We start from the raw sequence: 19982 nt of genomic DNA on the forward strand, positions 1-19982 counted from the left end.
TGGCTGGTGAGGGCTGTGCAGGTCCGCCACTTCTGGACTTCTGGTAGATTCTTATTTTCCTTCCTTGTCAATGTCAGGAAGGGAGGAGCAGGCAGAGAGAGAAGAGACACCAAAGCTCCACTGTTTATTAAGTGTCCTGTGAACATGGTGGTCCCGTTTGCTGGCTGGGGCGGGGGGGGGGGGGCCTCTCTAGTCCAGGTCCTTGTGTATGGCGGAGAGTACACTTTACTGGGTGAACTATTTCTCGGCCCTGAGCTCTGGAGTTTCTGTGGAGAGCAAAGGACAGGATTACAGTTCTCCTTTGAGCAGACCACTTTGGGAGGGAGAGGAAGGAGGTGGGTGGCTGAAGTGGAGGTGAGATGCCACAGGGGCCTGGATAGGTGCTGGCAGTGAGAGTCGTGGTGTAGACACACTCAGGAAAGGATTCATGGGAGTGGGTAAATGGTGGAGGGAAAGCCCTGCCCTGCAGAATGACCAACCTTCACTAGCCTCGACGTCTCCAGGAACAAAAGGGGACTGAGATCAGATGAATGGACTCAGCGCTAAAGTCCCCAGAGCTAGATGACCCCAAATGCCTGGGGGTCACTGAGGGGTAAAAAGAGAACCATGGCAGGCGGGGTGGTGGTGGTGGTGGTGGTCCCTTGTTTTGGTTACACCCCAGCTCTCTGTAAGATCGGAGTTTTGGATAGGCTTTGTTGACAGCCAGGTTTCTGTTGCTTGAACTGGGAAGCCTCTTGGCGACTCTGACCTCAGAGCTGTCCAGGACATCCCTCTGTCCCCACCTCCTGTCCGAGAGCTGAGGAGTAGACCGTGAGAGGCTCGGTGTGGGGTGTCTTCTGCGCTCACCTCTTCCTCTGGTCCCAGGTGGTGATGAAGGTGGTGCAGCTGCTGCCCGACGGGCACAGGGTGAAGAAGGAGGTGGACTCGGCGCTGGACACTGTCAGTGAGACCATGACACCCATGCACTACCACCTGCGAGAAGTCATCATCAGCACCTACCGCCAGGTCAGCCCTGCCTGTGCCCCACACCTGCTGTGGCTGAGTCCTGGGTCACACTGCCGCCTGTGCGGGAAGTGGAAACCCACCCAGCCTTCCCTCACCCTGGCTCCGTGCTGGAGGCTGGGTGGGGCATGTGCAGGGGTGCTGCTCAGTGCATGGGAACAGGTGCATGGGTGCCCTGGCCTGGCACTAGGGGAGGATGTGGCCAGTCACAGTGAGCACCCGGGTTGGACCCCTGGGGGACCCGGGGGAGGAGTCTAGGAGATGGATGATGCTACTTTTTTTTCTTTAATATTCTTTTATTAGTGACTGAATATTGATTTAGGTATATAATATATAGCAATAATTCATTAAGTTTCAAAATTATGAAAAACAGATCCCCAACCCAGGCTTCATGCAAAAACCCAAAATTTCAGCTGATCTAGACAATATGTACCCTCCTGTCAGCTGTGGTCCCCTATGCCCTGCCGCATGCGGCCCTCCAGGCTCGTCAGTGACCTGCGGGCTGAGCATGGGACTCTGTGTGGAGCCCGCTGGCATGCCTGGCTCAGGGAGTTTGGCTGGTGGTTGGCACAGAGGACAGTGCCAGAGCCTGTGGTGTGGTAGGAGCAGAGGCCTATTGCCCACAGTGAAGGGCAGCTCACAGGCGTGAGCCTCGTGTCCTCTGCTGCTGAGGGCAGCTTCAGCTTGGGGTCCCTGTGGAGAGTGACCACCCGAGCCACCCCATACTCAGTCCCCTGGCAAGATGGTGGACTCAGGCCAGCCTTCACTCATGGTCACAAATCAGACCAGGACAGGACCAGAGGGTGGGTACTTGACTGGACCAGTCAGAGGTCAGTTTTAAGGGGATTTTCAAGAGATTAGGAGGATGGAAATGTGAGTGGGGAAGGTAGAGAAGGAATTTCAGAAAATGGATTTAACTAACTTTGGAAGCTAAACCATGGGGGGGGGGGGCGCGGAGCTGTGCACGGTGATATCATTTGCTGCCACCAGGCGGCAGCAGCACACTGACCCAGAGCTCCTGCTACACTGAGGCTTCTGGGAGGGCAGAGAACTGAAACTTCCAGCTCTCTCTGTAACTGGAGCTCCAAGTCTTAAAAAAAAAAAAAAAAAGCTTCTCTCTGCTTCAAAGCACCATAGGGCCTTCATCTTTCTCCTCCCTGAGCTCTGCAGCCAGAGATCCTCACCAAGGGGCACACCAGGTTGGGTGGGAAAGCAGAGAGAGGAGCCCCGTCAGAGTTAGCATGAGACTCCCCATACAGGCGTGAGGGGGATCAGTGCACAGCCCAAGGCTGAGAGGCCAAATGGTGCAAAGTGAATTCAGAGGCTGGGGAGATGCTCTCTCCCACAAACACAGTTGTTTGTCAGAGATAAGGGTGGATGAGTAGGTTGACTGCTTGATTGGCTGGGTGGGGGAGAGAAGAATGTGCAGAGAAGGGGTTGCTTTGGCTGCCTTTGGGATGCCGGTGTTTTGTTTTTTAATATTTATTTATTCCCTTTTGTTGCCCTTGTTGTTTTATTGTTGTAATTATTGATGTCGTTGTTAGATAGGACAGAGAGAAATGGAGAGAGGAGGGGAAGACAGAGAGGGGGAGAGAAAGAGAGACACCTGCAGACTTGTTTCACCTCCTGTGAAGCGACTCCCCTGCAGGTGGCGAGCCGGGGGCTCGAACCAGGATCCTTGCACTGGTCCTTGTGCTTTGTGCTATGTGTGCTTAACCGGCTGCGCTACCACCCAACTTCCGGGATACGGGTGCTTTAATGAAGAAGGGGGAGACAGCATCAGCAAAGGACTCTTCCCCTCTCTCCACGCCAGGCCTCCCCCTCCCACCTCCCTCTCCCCCAGCCCCCAGTTCCCAGGCTAGGATACTGCTGGCCTCCACACTTCTCCTGGAGCATAGGTGTCCCTTTGAATGAGTATTTTCACGTCCTTTGAATAAATGCTAAGAGTGGTATTGCTATATCATAAGGGATTTCCTTTTTTATTTGTTTGAAGGTCTACATATTGTTTTTCTTTTCTTTTTTTTTAAACATTTTATTTATTTATTAATGATAAGGATAGGAGGAGAGAAAGAACCAGACGTCACTCTGGTACATGTGCTGCCGGGAATCAAACTCAGCACCTCGTGCTTGAGAGTCCAATGCTTTATCCACTGTGCCCCCTCCTGGACCACCTACATACTGTTTGTATAGAGGCTGTACCAGTTTGCATCCCTGCCAACAGTATGCCAGGATTCCTTTTTCTCCGTGTCCTCGCTAACACCAATTTCTGTTTTGTTGACGTGAGCTATTCTTCCAGGTGTGAAGTGAAGTCTCAAGGATGCGTGAAGAGTGGCGTTTCTCTCATATGTCCATGGTGCCATATCTTCTTTAGAAAACTGTCTGCTCAGGGAGTCGGGCGGTAGCACAGTGGGTTAAGCACACATGGCACAAAGCGCAAGAACCAGCAGAAGGATCCCAGTTCGAGCCCCCGGCTCCCCACCTGCAGGGGAGTCGCTTCACAGGAGGTGAAACAAGTCTGCAGGTGTCTATCTTTCTCTCCCCCTCTCTGTCTTCCTCCTCTCTCCATTTCTCTCTGTCCTATCCAACGACAACAACAATAATAACTACAACAATAATAAAAAGACAGCAAGGGCAACACAAGGGAAAATAAATAAAATTAAAAAAAAAAGAAAACTGTTTAGATCTTTCACCCACTTTTTTTGCTGGGCTATTATTATGCTTTTGTAATTGAGATGTATGATTTTTTAAAAATGCGTATTTGATACCAATCCCTTATAAGATACGTTTTGTGTAAATATCTTCTCCCAATTACTGAGTTGCCTTGTTATCCTTGTGGAATTTTCTTTCAATGTGTAGAAATTTTTAAATTTGATGTAGTCCCGTTGATTCAATCTTGTTTTTGTTTCCCTTGCCAGTAGGGATGAGTCTCTGAATATATCTTTTTTCCTTTTACCTCCCGGGTTATCTCTGTGGCTCGCTGCTGGCACTGAGAATCCACTGCTCCTGGAGGCCATTTTTGTTTTTAATAGGATAGGACAGAGAGAAATTGAGAGAGGAGGGGAAGACAGAGAGGGAGAGAGAAAGATAGACACCTGCAGACCTGCTTCACTGCTTGTGAAGTGACCTCCTGCAGGTGGGGATCCGGGGGTTTGAACTGGGATCCTTGAGCTTCATACTATGTGTGCTTAACCTGGTGTGCCCCCTCTGAATATGTCTTTGAGGTGGGACTCACTGCTTTTTGGTGACAGTAAAGGTGTCTCCTTTAGCCAGGAAGCAGAATGTTTTCTTCACGGTCACTCTGACTTGATCTTGTCTGACTAAGCCGGGAGGCCAGAACTTGCTTAAAGCCAGAATGGGCCGAGATGTCCCAGCTGCCTCTAGAGGAAGGGGCTTCTAGCCAGCTTGGCCCGTGTGGTGCGCACTGGAGCAGACTTGAGTGTAGCGGACATGCTCTTCTGTAGATGAACAGGATGCAGATTAGATTGTTCTAGGCTGACAGGCAGAGGGCATACTACAGCTGTGGGCGCTGGAGGGAGCTGGGTTCTGCCAGGGCCTTCTTCATCTTCTCTGGCTGTCAGTGCCCCACCTGCCAGGCTGGAATCACACTGCTTCCTGGCAGGACTAGAAGCACAGGGCTTGGTGACCGACGCATAGTACTTGCTTAATGAACAGGAGGGTTCTGAGGATCACTGTTTGGGTCAGAATGTCCTGTTTCCTGTGCCTTCAGAGCTCCCATGGAGACTCTTATGCTTTACTGTAACGTAAGAAGGCATCTGGGGCCTCTGTTTACAGGGGAGTGGCTGTCTGCATTTGAGTGGAGGCGTTCCAGTGTTGCGTGGGTGGGCGGGTGGTACTGCGGTGCCTGTCACTGTGAGTGCTGCTCTTGCCTCCCATTAGAGACTCACTGAACGATTTGTGAATCGGGCAGCAGGCAGCATCCTGTCAGGCAGGCGAAAAGCTGCCTCCTTGCACTGCTCCTTCACCCGTGTGGGTCCCTTCTGGGGCTGTCTCAGAAGTAGGATTCTTGACTGAGTTGAATGGTAGGAACTTAAAAAGCACTTATGGAAAATTTCAAAGTTTCTTTATTATTATTTTATTATTTTTAAAAATATTCTGTTTTGTTGCCCTTGTTTTCTTGTTGTAGTTATTATTGTTGTTGTTATTGATATCATCATTGTTAGGACAGAGAGAAATGGAGAGAGGAGGGGAAGACAGGGGGAAGAGAAAGATAGACACCTGCAGACCTGCTTCACCGTCTGTGAAGCGACTCCCCTGCAGGTGGGAAGCCGGGGGCTCGAACCGGGATCCTTACACTGGTCCTAGCGCTTTGCACCATGTGAGCTTAACCTGCTGCGCTACCGCCCAACTCCCTCAAACAAAATTTCTCCTTATGGCAAGTGCTTTCATAAGCCCTTGCATGCCTAGCTCCAAACTTCAGGAATTCCCCCATGATGTGCAGTTTTATTTCATTTGGGCTTCCTCTCACAACAACCCCTCCCCCAACACACACACACACACACACACACACACACACACACTCAATAAAAAAAAAAGTGCTTGCATCCCATTTACAAAATCTTTTCTCCTGAATCAATTTTTTTTTTGCCTCCAGGCTGCCTGTGTGATGGAGGGTGGGCTTTGCATCTGGTAAAGGAAGCACTGGTCTTGCCCATGAATTTGCCCAGTTGATGGAGGGCTGAGGAAAACTAAAGATGGCTGCTAACCCTCAGTGGTGACTCCACCTGGAACTAGTTGTTTCCTGTTGGGCCTATAAAGGGAAAATATTTGTTACAGAAAGCAAGGTCCGGGATCCTGGGAGTATCCCTGCTAGAATCATTAATGCTAGGGGCACTTTTCCTTAGCCTTGGCCGGTGATATTAATGCTTACAGTTCTTATTGAAAACACTTTAGTGTGTCTCTTCTCTGTTCCTTCAGAAAGAGTTTTCAGAAAAGTTGAGGCAAAGGGAGCCACATGGCTTCCTTGGGCCTCAAACTGAGATTTATCTTGTTTTATTGCCACCAGGGTTTATTGATAGGGCTCCATGCCTGCATGACAAATCTATTATTCCTGGTGGCCATTTTTACCTCTTTCTACATCTTTTTTTTCTCTTTTTCTTCTTTTTAATTTTTTTAATAGAGACATAGAGTAATCTAGAAGAGATGGGAGATAGAGAAGGGGGGGAGAGAGAGAGAGAGAGAGAGACCGACTGACTCATAGCACTGCTTCACTATTTGTGAAACTGGTCTCCATGCAGATGGTGACCTGGGGCTCGAACCCGGGTCCTTGCGCATAGCAGTGTGTGCACTGTACTGGGTGTACCACTGCCTGGCTCCTGAAATTGAGGTTTATTTTATAAAGAAAGTGGTACTTCTGTTTTCATCTGTGCTTGGTGTGTTTTCTAGTATTTTGGCTTCTGTTTCCTCTGACCTTCAGTGTAGCTTGTGAGATGAGGGTGGGCTTTTGGCTGAGGAAGAAACAGAAGCTAATGAACTTTTGTGACCGCCTGTGCTTCTTGAATTATTCTGTCACAGCCACTAGGGGACAGTTGTGGCAAGAAAAGGAGGAGTTGGCAAGGAAGCCACTACCGCCTACTGCATATATGGCCTGGTTCATGCAGAGCTGCTGAGAGACCCAAGAGGTCCAGTTTGCTGCCCTGAGGACAGAAGTCACTTCTTGTGGAAAATAGAAAACCAGCCAGCTTTGGCTCTGAGCTCAAGGTGGGGTCTCTCTCATCGTCTCCAGGGCCCTGTCTTGGCGAAAGTCGTTCCCTGGGGACCTCACTCTAGGAGGTAATATGTCACCAGGGCCTGGGCCATGCAATTAGAACAGTTTTGGAATGCTGTGAACTATCACAGGAAATGTGAAGGAAGGAAACGGGTACTTCTCAAAGCTTTTTCACACCTTCCTCAAAATAGAGCTATGGGCTGGCTTTTGACTCCCAGACTGGAGAGAGAGAGACAGAGAGAGAGAGAGAGAGAGGGAGAGAGAGAGAGGTGTTTCCTCTTACTTTGCCTTCCTTTCCATCATGTCTGGGCTACAGCCATTTCTGCCTACCAACCTCTGTCTTATGGTGGTGCAGGGGACTGAACCTGGGACTTTGGGTCCTCAGGCACGACAGTCTTTTTATATAACGATTATGTGCCCATCTGAAGCTCACACCTAGAAAGGCTGTCTTTTAAAAAATATATTTATTTTTATGTATAGAGACAAAGAAATTGAAGAGGAAGGGAAGAAATATAAAGAGGGAAGGGGAGGGGCCTAGCAATGGTGCACCTGTTTAAAGCTCACATTACAGTGCACAAGGACCCCAGGTTCAAACACCCGGTCCCCACCTGCAGGGGGAAAGCTTCATGAGTGGTACAACAGGGCTTCAGATGTCTCTCTGTCTCTTTCCCTCTCTACCTCTCCTTCCCCTCACAATTACTCTCTGTCTCTATTCAATAATAATAAAAGAGAGGGGGGGAGACACTGTTTCACCAGGTGGGGACCAGGGCCTTGAACCTGGGTCCTTGCATACTGCAGTGTGTGCTATCAACCAGGTGAGCCAGCACCTAGCCTCTCCCACACTTGATTTCATTCTATCTATTTATTTTAATTAAAAAAATGTATTTTCCCTTTTGTTGCCCTTGTTTTTTATTGTTGTTGTAGTTATTGTTGTTGTTGTTGATGTCGTCATTGTTAAATAGGACAGAGAGAAATGGAGAGAGGAGGGGAAGACAGAGAGGGGGAGAGAAAGATAGACACCTGCAGACCTGCTTCACCACCTGTCTAATAGTTTTAGTTTATCTCCTCATTTAGCTCCCTCATGTCTGTATTGATTTTCTGCCTGGATGATCTGTCAAGTTGAGAGAGTGGGGTGTTGAAGTCCCCTATTATTACTGTGTTGCTGTTAATATATTGCTGTTGCTCTTTATGTAGATGCTTGATGTATTTAGATGACCTCTCCTTGGGTGCATAGATGTTAGTAATTGTTAAGTCCTCTTGATTGACTGATCCTCTGAGCATTAAGTAATGACCATCCCTATCTTTTTTATTTATTTTAAAGTCTATTGTGTCAGATATGAGAATAGCTGTTCCTGCCCTTTTTTTGTGGGCCATTGGCTTGTATGATAGTTTTCCATCCTTTCACTTTGGGTCTGTGTTTGTCTTGTTGAGTTAGGTGGGTTTCCTGTAGACAGCATAGTGTTGGGTTGTGTTTTCTGATCCATCTGCCTACTCTGTACCTCTTAATAGGTGAATTCAGGCCACTGACATTTGTTGATATCATAGATCGAACATGTTTTAACGCCATTACTGTAGATTGTTTATAGGAAACCTTTCAGAACTCCTTTCAGGGGCAGGCTTGATGATAGTTGATTCTTTCAACTGTTGCTTGTCTGAGGTTTTTATGCCTCCATCTAGTCTGAATGACAGTCTGGCAGGATATAGTATTCTTGGTTGAAAGCCTTTCTCACTGAGCACTCGATAGATATCTTGCCATTCTCTTCTGGCCTGTAATGCTTGTGTGAGAAGTCTGCTGCTAATCTTACAGGTTTTCCTCTGTAGGTGACTGTTTGTTTTTCTCTTATAGCCTTCAGGATCCTTCCTTTCTCCTTATTCCTTTGCATTCTAAATATGATGTGTCTTGAAGTCTGGGTTAATTCTGTTTGGGACCCTCTGGGCTTCTTGAACCTTTATGTCTTTTATGTTGTCTAGATTAGAGAAGTCCTCAGCTCTTATGTCCTGTAGAATGCTTTCTTCCCCTCCCTCTCTTTCTTCCTCTGGTAAACCAATAATGCATATATTATTTCTTTTGAAGTCATCCCATATGTCTCTGTTGTTATTTTCAGTATCTCTTAATCTTTTTTTGAGATCTCTTATTTCTTTCTTAGTTTTCTCTTATTCATCCTCGATCTTGCTAATTCTATTTTTAGCCTAATTTATTCGATTCTCTCTCCCCTCTCTTGTTTTCTGGAGTTCATCTATTTTGTTACCCTGTTCTGATACTGTTTAGCTTGTCCAGCTAGTTGTGGTCTTAGTTGAGCTATTTCAGCTTTCAGCTCACCAATGACCTTGAGATAATTAGTGTTTTCTTCCAGAGTCTCATTTGTTGTTTCTGCATTTCTGCTGACAATTCTTTCAAACTCTTTACTCACTCCTGTGACTATTACTTTAACTAGCATTGGATGTTGACCTCATTGTTCTGTGCTTCAACCTTTGGGGGGGTATTTTAGCTAGACTTTTGTCCTGGTTCATTTCTCCAATATTCTTGTTGGTTTAACCATTCTATATAGTATGTTATGAGGTTCCCTTCTCAGTACTTTTCAAATTACTGATCTCTTGCCTGGACTGACTTGTGTCTAAGTAAGGTACTTAAAGAGTTCACAGTTGTGGAAATTAACAGTTGTTTCAGTGTTATCTCAATCCCTGAGTTGAAGCACAGTGGCTGTTAAAACCTCTTTTGTTCTTTTTCTTCACTGTACGCTATGGGAGCCTGAGGGCTCTTAAACTATAAGGCTTTTTAGCTCAGTCACTCACTCCTGACCAAGAGATAAATCAGGGTGTGAGAGAGATAACATAGTGGTTATGCGTAGAGATTCCCACGCTCAATTCAGCTGTTCTTCCAGCAGCCAGAGCCAAGCTGAAAGTACTTGGTACTGTGAGGTTCCAAACAAGTCACATTTATATTCTGGGTTCTGTGGCAGTTATTCACCATGTCTCCCTAAGTCATCAGGAGAACAGTGTGGAAAGGTTCTCACTATACAGCCCCACCAGGGTATAGATCTTCTCCTGAGTTTCTGGGCCAGTTCTCTGCCCCCCAATGTCAGCACAGGGCCTCCTGGCTGCTGTTCAGCCTCTGAGGAGCAGTAGTGATGGAGACTCACAGTTGCAATTGGTGAGCCTTAGGGGAGTCCTCTCCTCCCTTCAGCCATCTTTTTACTAGTAAAACAGACTGGAGGTGGCGCCTCAACTGGTAAACTGTTACCAGTCACTTAGGAGTAGATATGGGCTTTCGCCCCAGGGATCTCTAGGCTCCTCTCTGTCCACGAGCCACACATGTTTGCACTCACCGGTGATTTGGTGGGTTCTCAAAGTCGTTCTAATCCTGTCATGTTGTGGTCGCAGGTGGTCTCCTCAGATGTTCCTAGTTGACCTGGAAGGTGATATTTGAATTCATATCTGGAGGAGGTGAGGTGGTAACAAGGCTGGCATCCGGGGCAAGAATATTCCAGGCTGAGGGAATGACAGGTGCAGAGGCTCTGAGAGGGGAGCTGCCTTGAGGAGCAGAGGGAAGGGGCAGGGAGGGGCAGCAGAGGTGGTCACACAGGATGGAGCATGGGTTTCTACTAATAATTTGGGCACTGGGGTTGAGGGGAAGTGTGGACTGTTGAGCAGAAGGGCCCAGTCGCTGCTGTGGCAGAGCTACCTTGATGTGTTGAGTCTAGACGGTCGGTGGGAGTGAGAAAGGCAGCCAGAAACCCCACAGCTCAGGTGTCATGGAGCAGAAGAGGGTGGCACCAGAGTGGTGAGAAGTGGGTGGCTTCTTGGAGTATTCTGAGGTCGAGTCAATGAGATGCAGCACGTGGTTGGCTGTGGGTGGAGAAATGGGTGTGGGTTGAGAAGCCCCGGGGGGAATGCCAGATTTGGGCCTGAGCAGCAGGGAGGAAGGCCCGTATTTGACCTGTTTGTGAGTTGGAGAAGCCTGATTGTTCTCTGCCCTTTGGTACAGTTTTGTGTCTCAGTCTGGAATCCCGGGCGGAGGAGCCCAAGTGGGAGTCCCACAAGCCTTGTCTAGGATCTGGATCCTGCATGATTTTGAGAGTGGGAGACAGGATGAGGTGGTCCAGGGATTTAGTGCTCCTTGAGCCAGCAGCCCTGCTGCCTACCAAGTCCAAGGGCAGAAGGGGAGATAAAGACCTGCTTAGCATCTAGGACCTACTTCTGGGCTTAACATGATTTGGGATGGGTTGAGCACACTTTGGCAGAACAGCCAGAAACCCACAGACTTGAATAAAATGGTTCAGGGTGAGAGAAGGGGGTGGGCTATGGGGCTGTAGTGCGGAGAGTCTCAGGAGTGTGGGACTGGAGGGCCAGGTGAAAGGGCCAGGTGGGGCAGAAGAGGGTGCTCCAGGCCAGGTGGGGCAGAAGAGGGTGCTCCAGGCAAGAGGAAGCCCAAGTGCAGAGGCAGAGAGCGCTCTTGGCCGACCGTGATGCGAGATCTCAGGAAGTGGCAGAGCTAGGGGTTCCTGTCTAAGCACAGTGCTGTGTGAGCCTCCCCCTGCAAAGTGCAATGTCCTTCTTTCCTTCCTTTTGGATACCAGCATATTAGAATCCACTAATGGATTGTGGTAGAGGACACATGTTACCACCAGGTTCAAGCCCACCCCCCCCCATCTGCGGGAATTACGCTTCAGGTATGGTGAAGCAGTGCTGCAGGCGTATCTCTTCGCCTTTTCTTCTCTATCTTCCCTTCACCTCTCTATGTTTCTCCATAAAAAAAAGAGAATCCACATGGTTCGGGAAGTGGCGCACTGATAAGGCTTTGGACTCTCAAGCATGAGGTCCTGAGTTCAATCCCCGGCAGCACATGTGCCAGAGTGATATCTGGTTCTTTCTTCTCCTGTCTTTCTCATTAATAAATAATTTTTTTAAAAAAAAGGCACCAATTCCTCATTTGAAAAAAAGAGGGGCCGGGTGGTGGCGCACCTAGTTGAGCGCACATGTTACAATGCACTAGGACCCGGGTTTGAGTCCCCAGTCCCCACCTGCAGGGGGGAAGCTTCACAAGTGGTGAAGCAGTGTTTCAGGTGTCTCTCTGTCTCTTATCCCATCCTTCCCTCTCAATTTCTGGCTGTCTCTATCCAATAAATAAATAAAGATAATGAAAAAAAATAAAAAGAGAGAATCCACTAAGTGGATTTGGTTATGTCACGCTCAGCCCAGCACCTGCCACACAGTAGGCCCTGGACACTTCTGGGAAGGCTCGCCAGCTTCAGTGGACCTGTCCCCGGCAGCCCAGCAAGGAGCAGAGCTTCACTCTGCCGATCACGCTGGGCCTGCCTTGAGAGGAGGCACTGCCAGCAGCCTGGCCACCTTACCCAGGCCGCTTCTATTTCAGGGCTCAGTCTGTGCAGATGAGGAAGACATGTCTAGCTCCGCCACAGTAATGACAGCCTGGCCTGCCAGGCCATTTAAAAACAGTTCTGCTATTTTTATCCACGAGAGGTGGCCGGCCTGCCCCCCTTGCAGATGGGGCCAACATGGGGCTTTAGGAAACCGGGGTCTTGATAGGATATGTGCCACTGTCTGAAATCATAGACTGTGATTGGGCAGGATATAGCACAGAAGCTTTTGAAGGGTGTCCGGTTTGAATTTAGAGATGACTCTACCCTGCCTCGCCCCCTAGTGCTCCTCAGACCCAGTTCTTGCTCGTGTCCCTGGGCCCTGCAGGCCTCTGTCCCTACAAGAGTTGGTAGAGGGGAGACACATGCTGGTGTTTTGTGTCTTGCATCCCATAAGACCTTTCTGAGCTCTTTGAAAGTTTTTTTTTTCTTTAAATAAGCAATGGGACAAAGGTTGGCTACTCCTTATGCCCAGAGAGGTGTGAGTCTTTTTTTTTTTAATTTAAAAAAATATTTATTAATTCATTTTCTCTTTTTGTTGCCCTGTTGTTTTATTGCTGTAGTTATTATTGTTGTTGTTATTGATGTCATCGTTGTTGGATAGGACAGAGAGAAATGGAGAGAGGAGAGGGAGAGAAAGTCGCTTGTGAAGCGACTCCCCTGCAGGTGGGGAGCTGGGGGCTTGAACCCCGGGATCCTTATGCTGGTCCTTGCACTTTGTGCCACCTGCACTCAACCACTGTGCTACCGCCCGACTCCCCAAAGCTTTTTAAAAAATATTTATTTATGTGATCTGGGAGGTGGCGCAATGGATAAAGCACTAAACTTAAGCATGAGGTCCCGAGTTCAACCCCTGGCAGCACATATACTGGTGTGATGTCTGGTTCTTTCTCTCTCTTCTCCTATCATTCTCATTAATAAATAAAATATTTAAAAAATATTTATTTGTTATTTATTTTCCCTTTTGTTGCCCTTGTTGTTTTACTGTTGTAGTTATTATTGTTGTTATTGATGTTATTGTTGTTGGTTAGGATAGAGAGAAATGGAGAGAGATGGGGAAGACATAGGGGGGAGAGAAAGATAGACACCTGCAGATCTGCTTCACCACCTGTGAAGCGACTCCCCTGCAGATGAGGAGCCGGGGGCTCGAACTGGGATCCTTATGCTGGTCCTTGTGCTTCGCACCATGTGCACTTAACCCACTGTGCTATCACCCAACTCTCCTTTGAAAGTTTTTTTTTTTTTTTTTTTTTAACATAGCTCTTGCCCACTGGGGCCTTAGATGATTTCCTTTCCTTCTAAGAAAGAATTAAAAAAAATATTTTATTTATTTATTTCTTTATTTTCTGTTTTTGTTGCCCTTGTTTTTATCATTGTTGTAGTTAATATTATTATTGTTATTGATGTTGTGCTGGATAAGACAGAGAAATGGAGAAAGGAGGGGAAGACAGAGATGGGAAGAGAAAGACAGACACCTGCAGACCTGCTTCACCGCCTGTGAAGCGGGGGTATGGAACTCTGGTGGTGGTGGGAAATGTATGGAATTTCACTCCTCTTATTCTATGGTTTTGTTGATATTTTCTATTTTTTATTTTATAAATTAAATTAAAAATGATAAAAGCTATGCTAATAAATTTTAATTTTTTTTCCAAACTGGCTACTAATGGCATTACTCAAGTAATTAATGAGACATTAGGTTTGATAGCACAGAAAATAAAATAAAATAACTCTAAAAAAATTAGCTGTTAGCAACCAAACTATATAAATCTTGTGGGAGTCGGGCTGTAGTGCAGCGGGCTAAGCGCAGGTGGCGCAAAGCACAAAGACCGGTATACGGATCCCGGTTCGAACCCCAGCTCCCCAACCTGCAGGGGAGTTGCTTCACAGGCGGTGAAGCAGGTCTGCAGGTGTCTATCTTTCTCTCCTCCTCTCTGTCTTCCCCTCCCTCTCTCCATTTCTCTCTGTCCTATCCAACAACAACAACAACAATAATAACTACAACAATAAAACAACAAGGGCAACAAAAGGGAAAAAATAAATAAAATAAATATTTAAAAAATTAAAAAAAAAAGATTTTAAAAAAATTTGTGAGAACTGTGGTGGTTATCATTGGGGGTGGGGTGGGGGCTCAGAATTGTGATCTTCTCTTATAAACCATTATTAAATCACTAATAAAAATGTTAATTAAAACAAGGAGGAGGAAATTAAGCAGTGGGACTGGAAAGACAGGATAATAGTTATACAGACGACTTTCATGCCTGAGGCTCTGAGATCTCAGATTCAATCCCCTGTACCACTATGAGCCAGAGCTGAGCAGTATCTCTCTTTTAAGCCAGAGGTTTATACCACTGAGTGCAAAAAACGGATCAGCTGGGGAATGGGCGATAGCACAGCAGGTTAAGCACACATGGTGCCAAGTGCAAGGACCGGCATAAGGATCCCAGTTTGAGCCCCTCATCACCACAGAGAGGACGTCTTATGTCTCTTTCCTCTTGAGCATCATTTCTGACAGGTCAAATAACAGATCATGTCTTCCAAATCTTTAATGGCTCCCTAGCACCAAACCCTGGCTCAAGTGTGCACAGTAAGCTGTTCTCTGTCCTGGTGGCCTTTCTGTGATCTGCTGCCAGCCTTGAAGAGGAGCCAGGGTCAGGCCTGGAGGCCTGTGTGCCCCTGATTCTGAACCCTGTGAGAAGCAGACAGGGATGTGAGTCAGGGAGCACTCAGCATCCGAAGCCCGGCTGGGGATTCTCTCCCTTCCCAGGCAAAGATGAGCTCAGCGTCTGAGCAGCTGATGGCCACGGAGGTCGGAGCCAAGGAGGGGAGAGGGTCCCCACTGCAGCCACAGGCCACAGAGGTCCCCCACAGCTTGTCCTTGGCTGACCCTTCCCAGGCTACTTACTGGAGTCTTTACCTCCCTCCCAGAGAGGCCTGAGGGGTCTGGAGAGAGGAGTGAGAGTCTTCCCTTCAGCCCTGGGAAGCTGGGGGCTGGCTGAGAAGATACCCCATCAGGACTGACAGCAGTTGGCAGGAAAGTCCTTTCTGGTGGCTGGAGATGGGTGTCAAGTCCTGCCCCGCACCTCTGTGTGGACTTTCTTGTCTAGTTGCCCCTCAGGGTAGAGCAATGGTTACCATTTCATGAGGGAACGGGGGTCCAGGGAGGTGGGGTGGCCTGCCCTGCCTCTCAGGTAGGAAGTGGCACCCGTCTGCCCACATGGTCTCTCCTGTAACCCAGGTGGCCACACTCTCAACCTTGTCACTGAGCTCTTCTCCTTGGGCTGACGCTGAGTGCAGTAGGGGTGTGGGTGGGTGTGGCCCCCTGGCTGATGCCCGCCCTCTCCTCCAGGCGAAGGCCGCCAAAGTGGAGCAGGAGGCACTGAGGCTGCAGCTGCGGAGCCTGCAGTACCTGGAGCGCTACATCTTCCTGGTTCTCTTCAATGCTTACCTGCACCTGGAGAAGGCCGGCTCCTGGCAGAGGCCCTTCAGCACCTGGATGCGGGAGGTGAGAGCAGGGATGCTGGGTCACCCGCAGCACCAGCTCCCCAGTGAGCAGGAAGAGCTGTCACCACTCAAGCCCCAGGGAGCATCTGTGTAGTTAAGATTCCTGTTCTCCCCTGCGTCTGAGACAGTGTCTGTGCCTGGCAAGCAGAATTTAGAATGAGGGAGTGAGTGAGTGAGTGAGTGAGTGAGTGAGTGAATGAATGAATGGATGGATGAATGAATGAGGAGGGAGATGGCTATGTGGTATGTAGGGGACAGAGCACGGCCGTGTGCCTGGCGGGGATCTTGTCCACTTGTCCCTGCAGCCGGCATGACCGGTTGCGTGGCCCGTTGCTGTGTTCAGCCCCCATCAGGGCCTTACAAAGGCAGGACGGTGTGGCAGGAAGAAGCTGCCACCATCTGTCTGTGACCTGGGTGAGTTAGGTGGCCCCTCCCTCTAACCTGCTGCCTTCAGCATCAGTGTGGCTGTGCTATTGATATGCCAGCACCCCCACCCCAAGGTTTGGTGGGGATTCCCTGAGATACCAACCAGGCCATTGGCCGGATCACATGTTGGGCAGGTCTGCCTTACCTGGAGACTGAGTTCAGAGTGGTTCAGTGCCCTGATCACCATTAGAAGCAAGAGCTACTTGGATGACTGCAAAACCCAGCATGTTTCCCACAATGCAGCCTCAAGCTCCCCTGCCACTATCCCCCCCCCCCCAGCTGGGAGACAGAGTGACCTCTGGGCACCTCTGGGTCAGGGGAAAGGCCACCTGCCCTCCTTGGCAAAGCTGCCTGTAATTACCCTCTACCAGGAAGCCTGCCTCGCTTGACTCACAGCCCAACCCTGCTGCTTGTAATTTGGACTCCAGGCTGGAATTAGCTCCCAGGGGTGAGGAGCTCGTGACCCCAGTCACAGGGTCAAGTGTAGGAGGGTTGTGGAGCCCCAGCAGATATGCCTGTGGGTTCAGAGCTGCACGGGGCCAGTGCTCTGCTGGCTTCTGGAACAGAGCTGCTGGGTGCTGTGCTGAAGGCAGGCCTCTAAGGATATCCTGGGGGTGAGGGAGGAGTCAGGAGACCTGTTGTGGAGGGAGGGGGTCACATCACATCAAGGCCACGTCTGCACCACCCTCCTGAGCAGCCAGGCTGAGTCTCCTCTTTGAGCCTCCTGGTGAGTGGAGGTAGTGGGGAAATTCTGCTTGGAGAGTGGAGATGAGGATCCAGGGAGTACTGCCCTCCCCACTAGGTGGCCAGTACTGGGGGACACAAAAGAGGGAGGGAACTGTTGGTCCACGTAGCAGGGGAGTGGCTTCCAGCCTCAAGGGCTCAGCTTTATTCCCCTAGGGATGAGTGGTAGGTAGGTGGGCAAGAGGTTTGCTGTGTGTAAAGGCTGCATGTTACCCATCTCCGGGGGTGATGGGGTGAGAAGGAGCTGGGATGTTGGGTGATTTGAGTCTGGTGTCAGATCTGGGGCTGTGGGCATCAGGACTTAGTGGGGAGTGTCCAGCGAGGCTTCAGCTCACCCCACGGGTGGAGGACTAATCTGCAATCTGAATTTCCAGGGGGTTCTTGCTGGCCTTTGTATTGTCTTTCCTCCCTGAGGGCCAGCCATAACCAGAGCGGTTGGGTCACCTCCCAAGTGCCCATGAGACAGTGTCCCATGTCTAAGCTGTGCAAAGCACAGGGTGCTCCCCCCCTGCACCCCCCCCCCCACCGTGGCTCTCCAGAAAGCCTGTTCCCTCCCTTATAAGGGACTGCAACTTAGCACAGTTACTAGGAGTACACTAAGCTGGTGCAGGCGGCCCTGGGCGCCAGGCTCACCTGTGTGCCCCAAGAGCCCAATAGGGAGAGGGCAGAGGGGGTCAGAACGACACATTTCTACCCCCGAGTCAGGGCCCATCTCTGCTCTTCCTCCAGGTAGCAGCTGAGGCTGGCATCTACGAGATCCTCAACCAGCTGGGCTTCCCTGAGTTGGAGCACATGGAGGAGCAGCCCTTCTCCAGGCTGCGCTACCGCTGGCAGGAGCAGAACCACAGTCCAGAGACGTCAGCTTCGGGGGACTTCCCGTAGGAGGTGCCCCTGCCCCTAACCCTGCCCTTCTTGCAGGACCCCATGCAGGCTCCGCCCACCCCCAGACACTTAGGTGCTCTTCATTTAGGAGTGGCCGTGAGGAAGTGGTTTCCCAGCTTCCTGAGGGACACTGGCTTTTATGAAAGAACTTGTGTGGGACCCTCAGCACAAGTCAGACTTGGGGATGGCAGGCCCCAGGAAGGCCTGCTGAGTGGTGGTGGTGGGAGGCTGCTCTCAGCCCTCTAAGGAGCTCACTCCCCAGTGGAATAGCCAAACAGAGCCACTTGCTGCCCTGCCCTCCCTTGACCCCTCAGCACAGTCCTGACAGCCTAGAGCAGAGCGGGCAGCCGGTTACTGACCAGCCACTCACCCCCACTGCTCTGCCCCTGGCTCCCTTCCTGCCTGAGCAGGGCCTGGGGGCCTCCTGGCTTCCCGGGAAGCAAACACAGCTCTGGGGAGGACGTGCTACCTTAAAGGCAGCTTCACCAGGTTTTCTTGCCTCTCCTGCTCCAGCTCCAGCTCCAGCTCCAGCTCCAGCTCCAGCCTAGAGACTTCTGGAAGAAATGACGGCCACATGGCCTCAGAGGCCCACAGAGGTCTTTCTCCCACCCCAGCCCCCTGCTGGCAGGACTGTGGAGGTTTCCAAGGATTTGGGGATATCTGGGAGTTCTCTGGGGGGGGGAGGAGGAGAGAGCTTCCAGAAGAGAGAGGGTGCTGCCCTGAAGACTGCTGGGTTTTCCATAAGCCCGTGGGGCTTGCTGAGAAGCCAAAGGCCACACTGGGGGCCTCTTCTTCCCTCTTCCCCCCATCAGACCAGCTTTACCCAGGACCCCTACTTGTTGCAGGACCCCAAGTACTACAGATGGCTCTCGGTGAACTTGGAGTGTGTTCAGCTGGGCTCAGGAGCGTGTGGGGGATTTACCTGGGCCCCAGGCCATCGTGGCTGAGCTCCCTTGAGCTCCCTTGAGCTGCCTTCGTGAGCATCAGACACAGTCAAGTGCTGGGCCAAGTTAGAGGCGCAGGAAACCAGCTGTCCAGGGGACATCACGGCCCTTCCTCTGAGGCCCAGTATCATTGGGGATGCAGGGCCTGGCAGTGGGGGGCTGTCCTCCTGCCTGACTTCATGGGGAGCAGGGGCCAGTCTGTGGTTGGGTGCCACACTTCTGCAGAGAAGCAGGTGGGGGTGACTGGTCATGGGATTTAGAAAGGGGAGAAGAGGCTGACATTTGTATCTGCCAGTGACGGGGAAATGTTTGACCATCTTGACTGACTTCTTTTGCAAAACTACTGTACATCTGTTCACTGCCTTTTCAGATTTGTTTTTTGTTGCTTCTGGTTTTTTTTTTTTCTTCATTTTTGCATGTTCAGAAAGGCTCAATTTTTTGTAGGAAAGGTCCAGATGAAGGGCCAGAGATCAGGGCTGAGCTGGGAGGGCTCTTTTGTGCTCTTGTGACTGGTTCTAAATTTCAACTGTGCTGGGACCACTGGCTGGTCATGGCACTTCTCTGCCTCAGTTTCCCCATCTGTAAAATGGGAGAATAATACTTGCTACCTACCTCACAGGGGTGTTGTGAGGATTCATTTGTGATTTCTTTCTTTCTTTTGTACAAAGCTTTTGAGCATTAAAACCAGAAAAATGGGAAGTGTGCCTGGCTGCCTGTGTGTCTACAGAGTGGGCCAGACCCTTGGGTCCTTGTTCACTCAGATCAGGGTGGCGGGCAGACTGGCTCAGAGCACTGGCCCCTAGCACTTGTCACCAGAGCTCTGTTTTCCCGACTTCTCTCTACCCCCTCACATCCCCAGTTTGCATTCTGGTCTCACCGACGTTGCGGTGCTGAGCCTGTCCTTGGAGAAAGCAGCCGGACAGCTGAGTTCACACTGAAGTATGAAGAGTACACAGTGACATAGCAGAGACAGGATGGAACCTGCACAATGAACCCACTCCTTCTGGTGATCATTTCTCTCTCTCTCTCTCTCTCTTTCTCTCTCTCTTTTAATTAGGACAGATAGAAAATTGAGAGGGGAGGGGAGAGGAAGCTAGAGAGAAAGAAAGAGACACCTGCAGCTCTGCTTCACCACTCGTGAAGCTTCTCCTCCACCCCTGCAGGCGAGGAGAGGGGGCTTGAGCTGGGTCCTCAAGCATGGTGATGCGTCTGCTCAATGAATGGCGCCCTGACCCAGCCCTGAGGGCCCCTTTCCAAATGCTGCTCTGCCCGGTGTGTCTGCAGGTGCTCCCCCAGCTTAGCCTTCAGCATACAGAGTGCATGGGGGACCCAAACCCTGGCTTAGCTGTCAGTAGGTCCAGGTGACAGTTGAGGAATTGG

The 19982-nt window shown here is 50.0% G+C and overlaps 1 protein-coding gene across 6 annotated transcripts in view; it reads left to right on the forward strand.

Moving 5' to 3' along the window:
* PALD1 (phosphatase domain containing paladin 1) overlaps nt 1-19301 on the forward strand; it is a 91501-nt gene extending 72200 nt beyond the window's left edge. For all 6 annotated transcript variants that reach the window (XM_060200244.1, XM_060200174.1, XM_060200111.1 and 3 more), the window contains 3 exons: nt 865-1005; nt 15452-15607; nt 17506-19301. In XM_060200244.1, the coding sequence (XP_060056227.1) occupies nt 865-1005; nt 15452-15607; nt 17506-17658 (450 nt within the window). In that variant the 3' untranslated portion in view covers nt 17659-19301. The remainder of the gene's footprint in view (nt 1-864; nt 1006-15451; nt 15608-17505) is intronic.
* The last annotated feature ends 681 nt before the right edge of the window (nt 19302-19982 follow it).

The sequence above is a fragment of the Erinaceus europaeus genome, chromosome 1, assembly GCF_950295315.1.
Source record: "Erinaceus europaeus chromosome 1, mEriEur2.1, whole genome shotgun sequence".
NCBI classification, from domain to species: Eukaryota; Metazoa; Chordata; class Mammalia; order Eulipotyphla; family Erinaceidae; genus Erinaceus; species Erinaceus europaeus.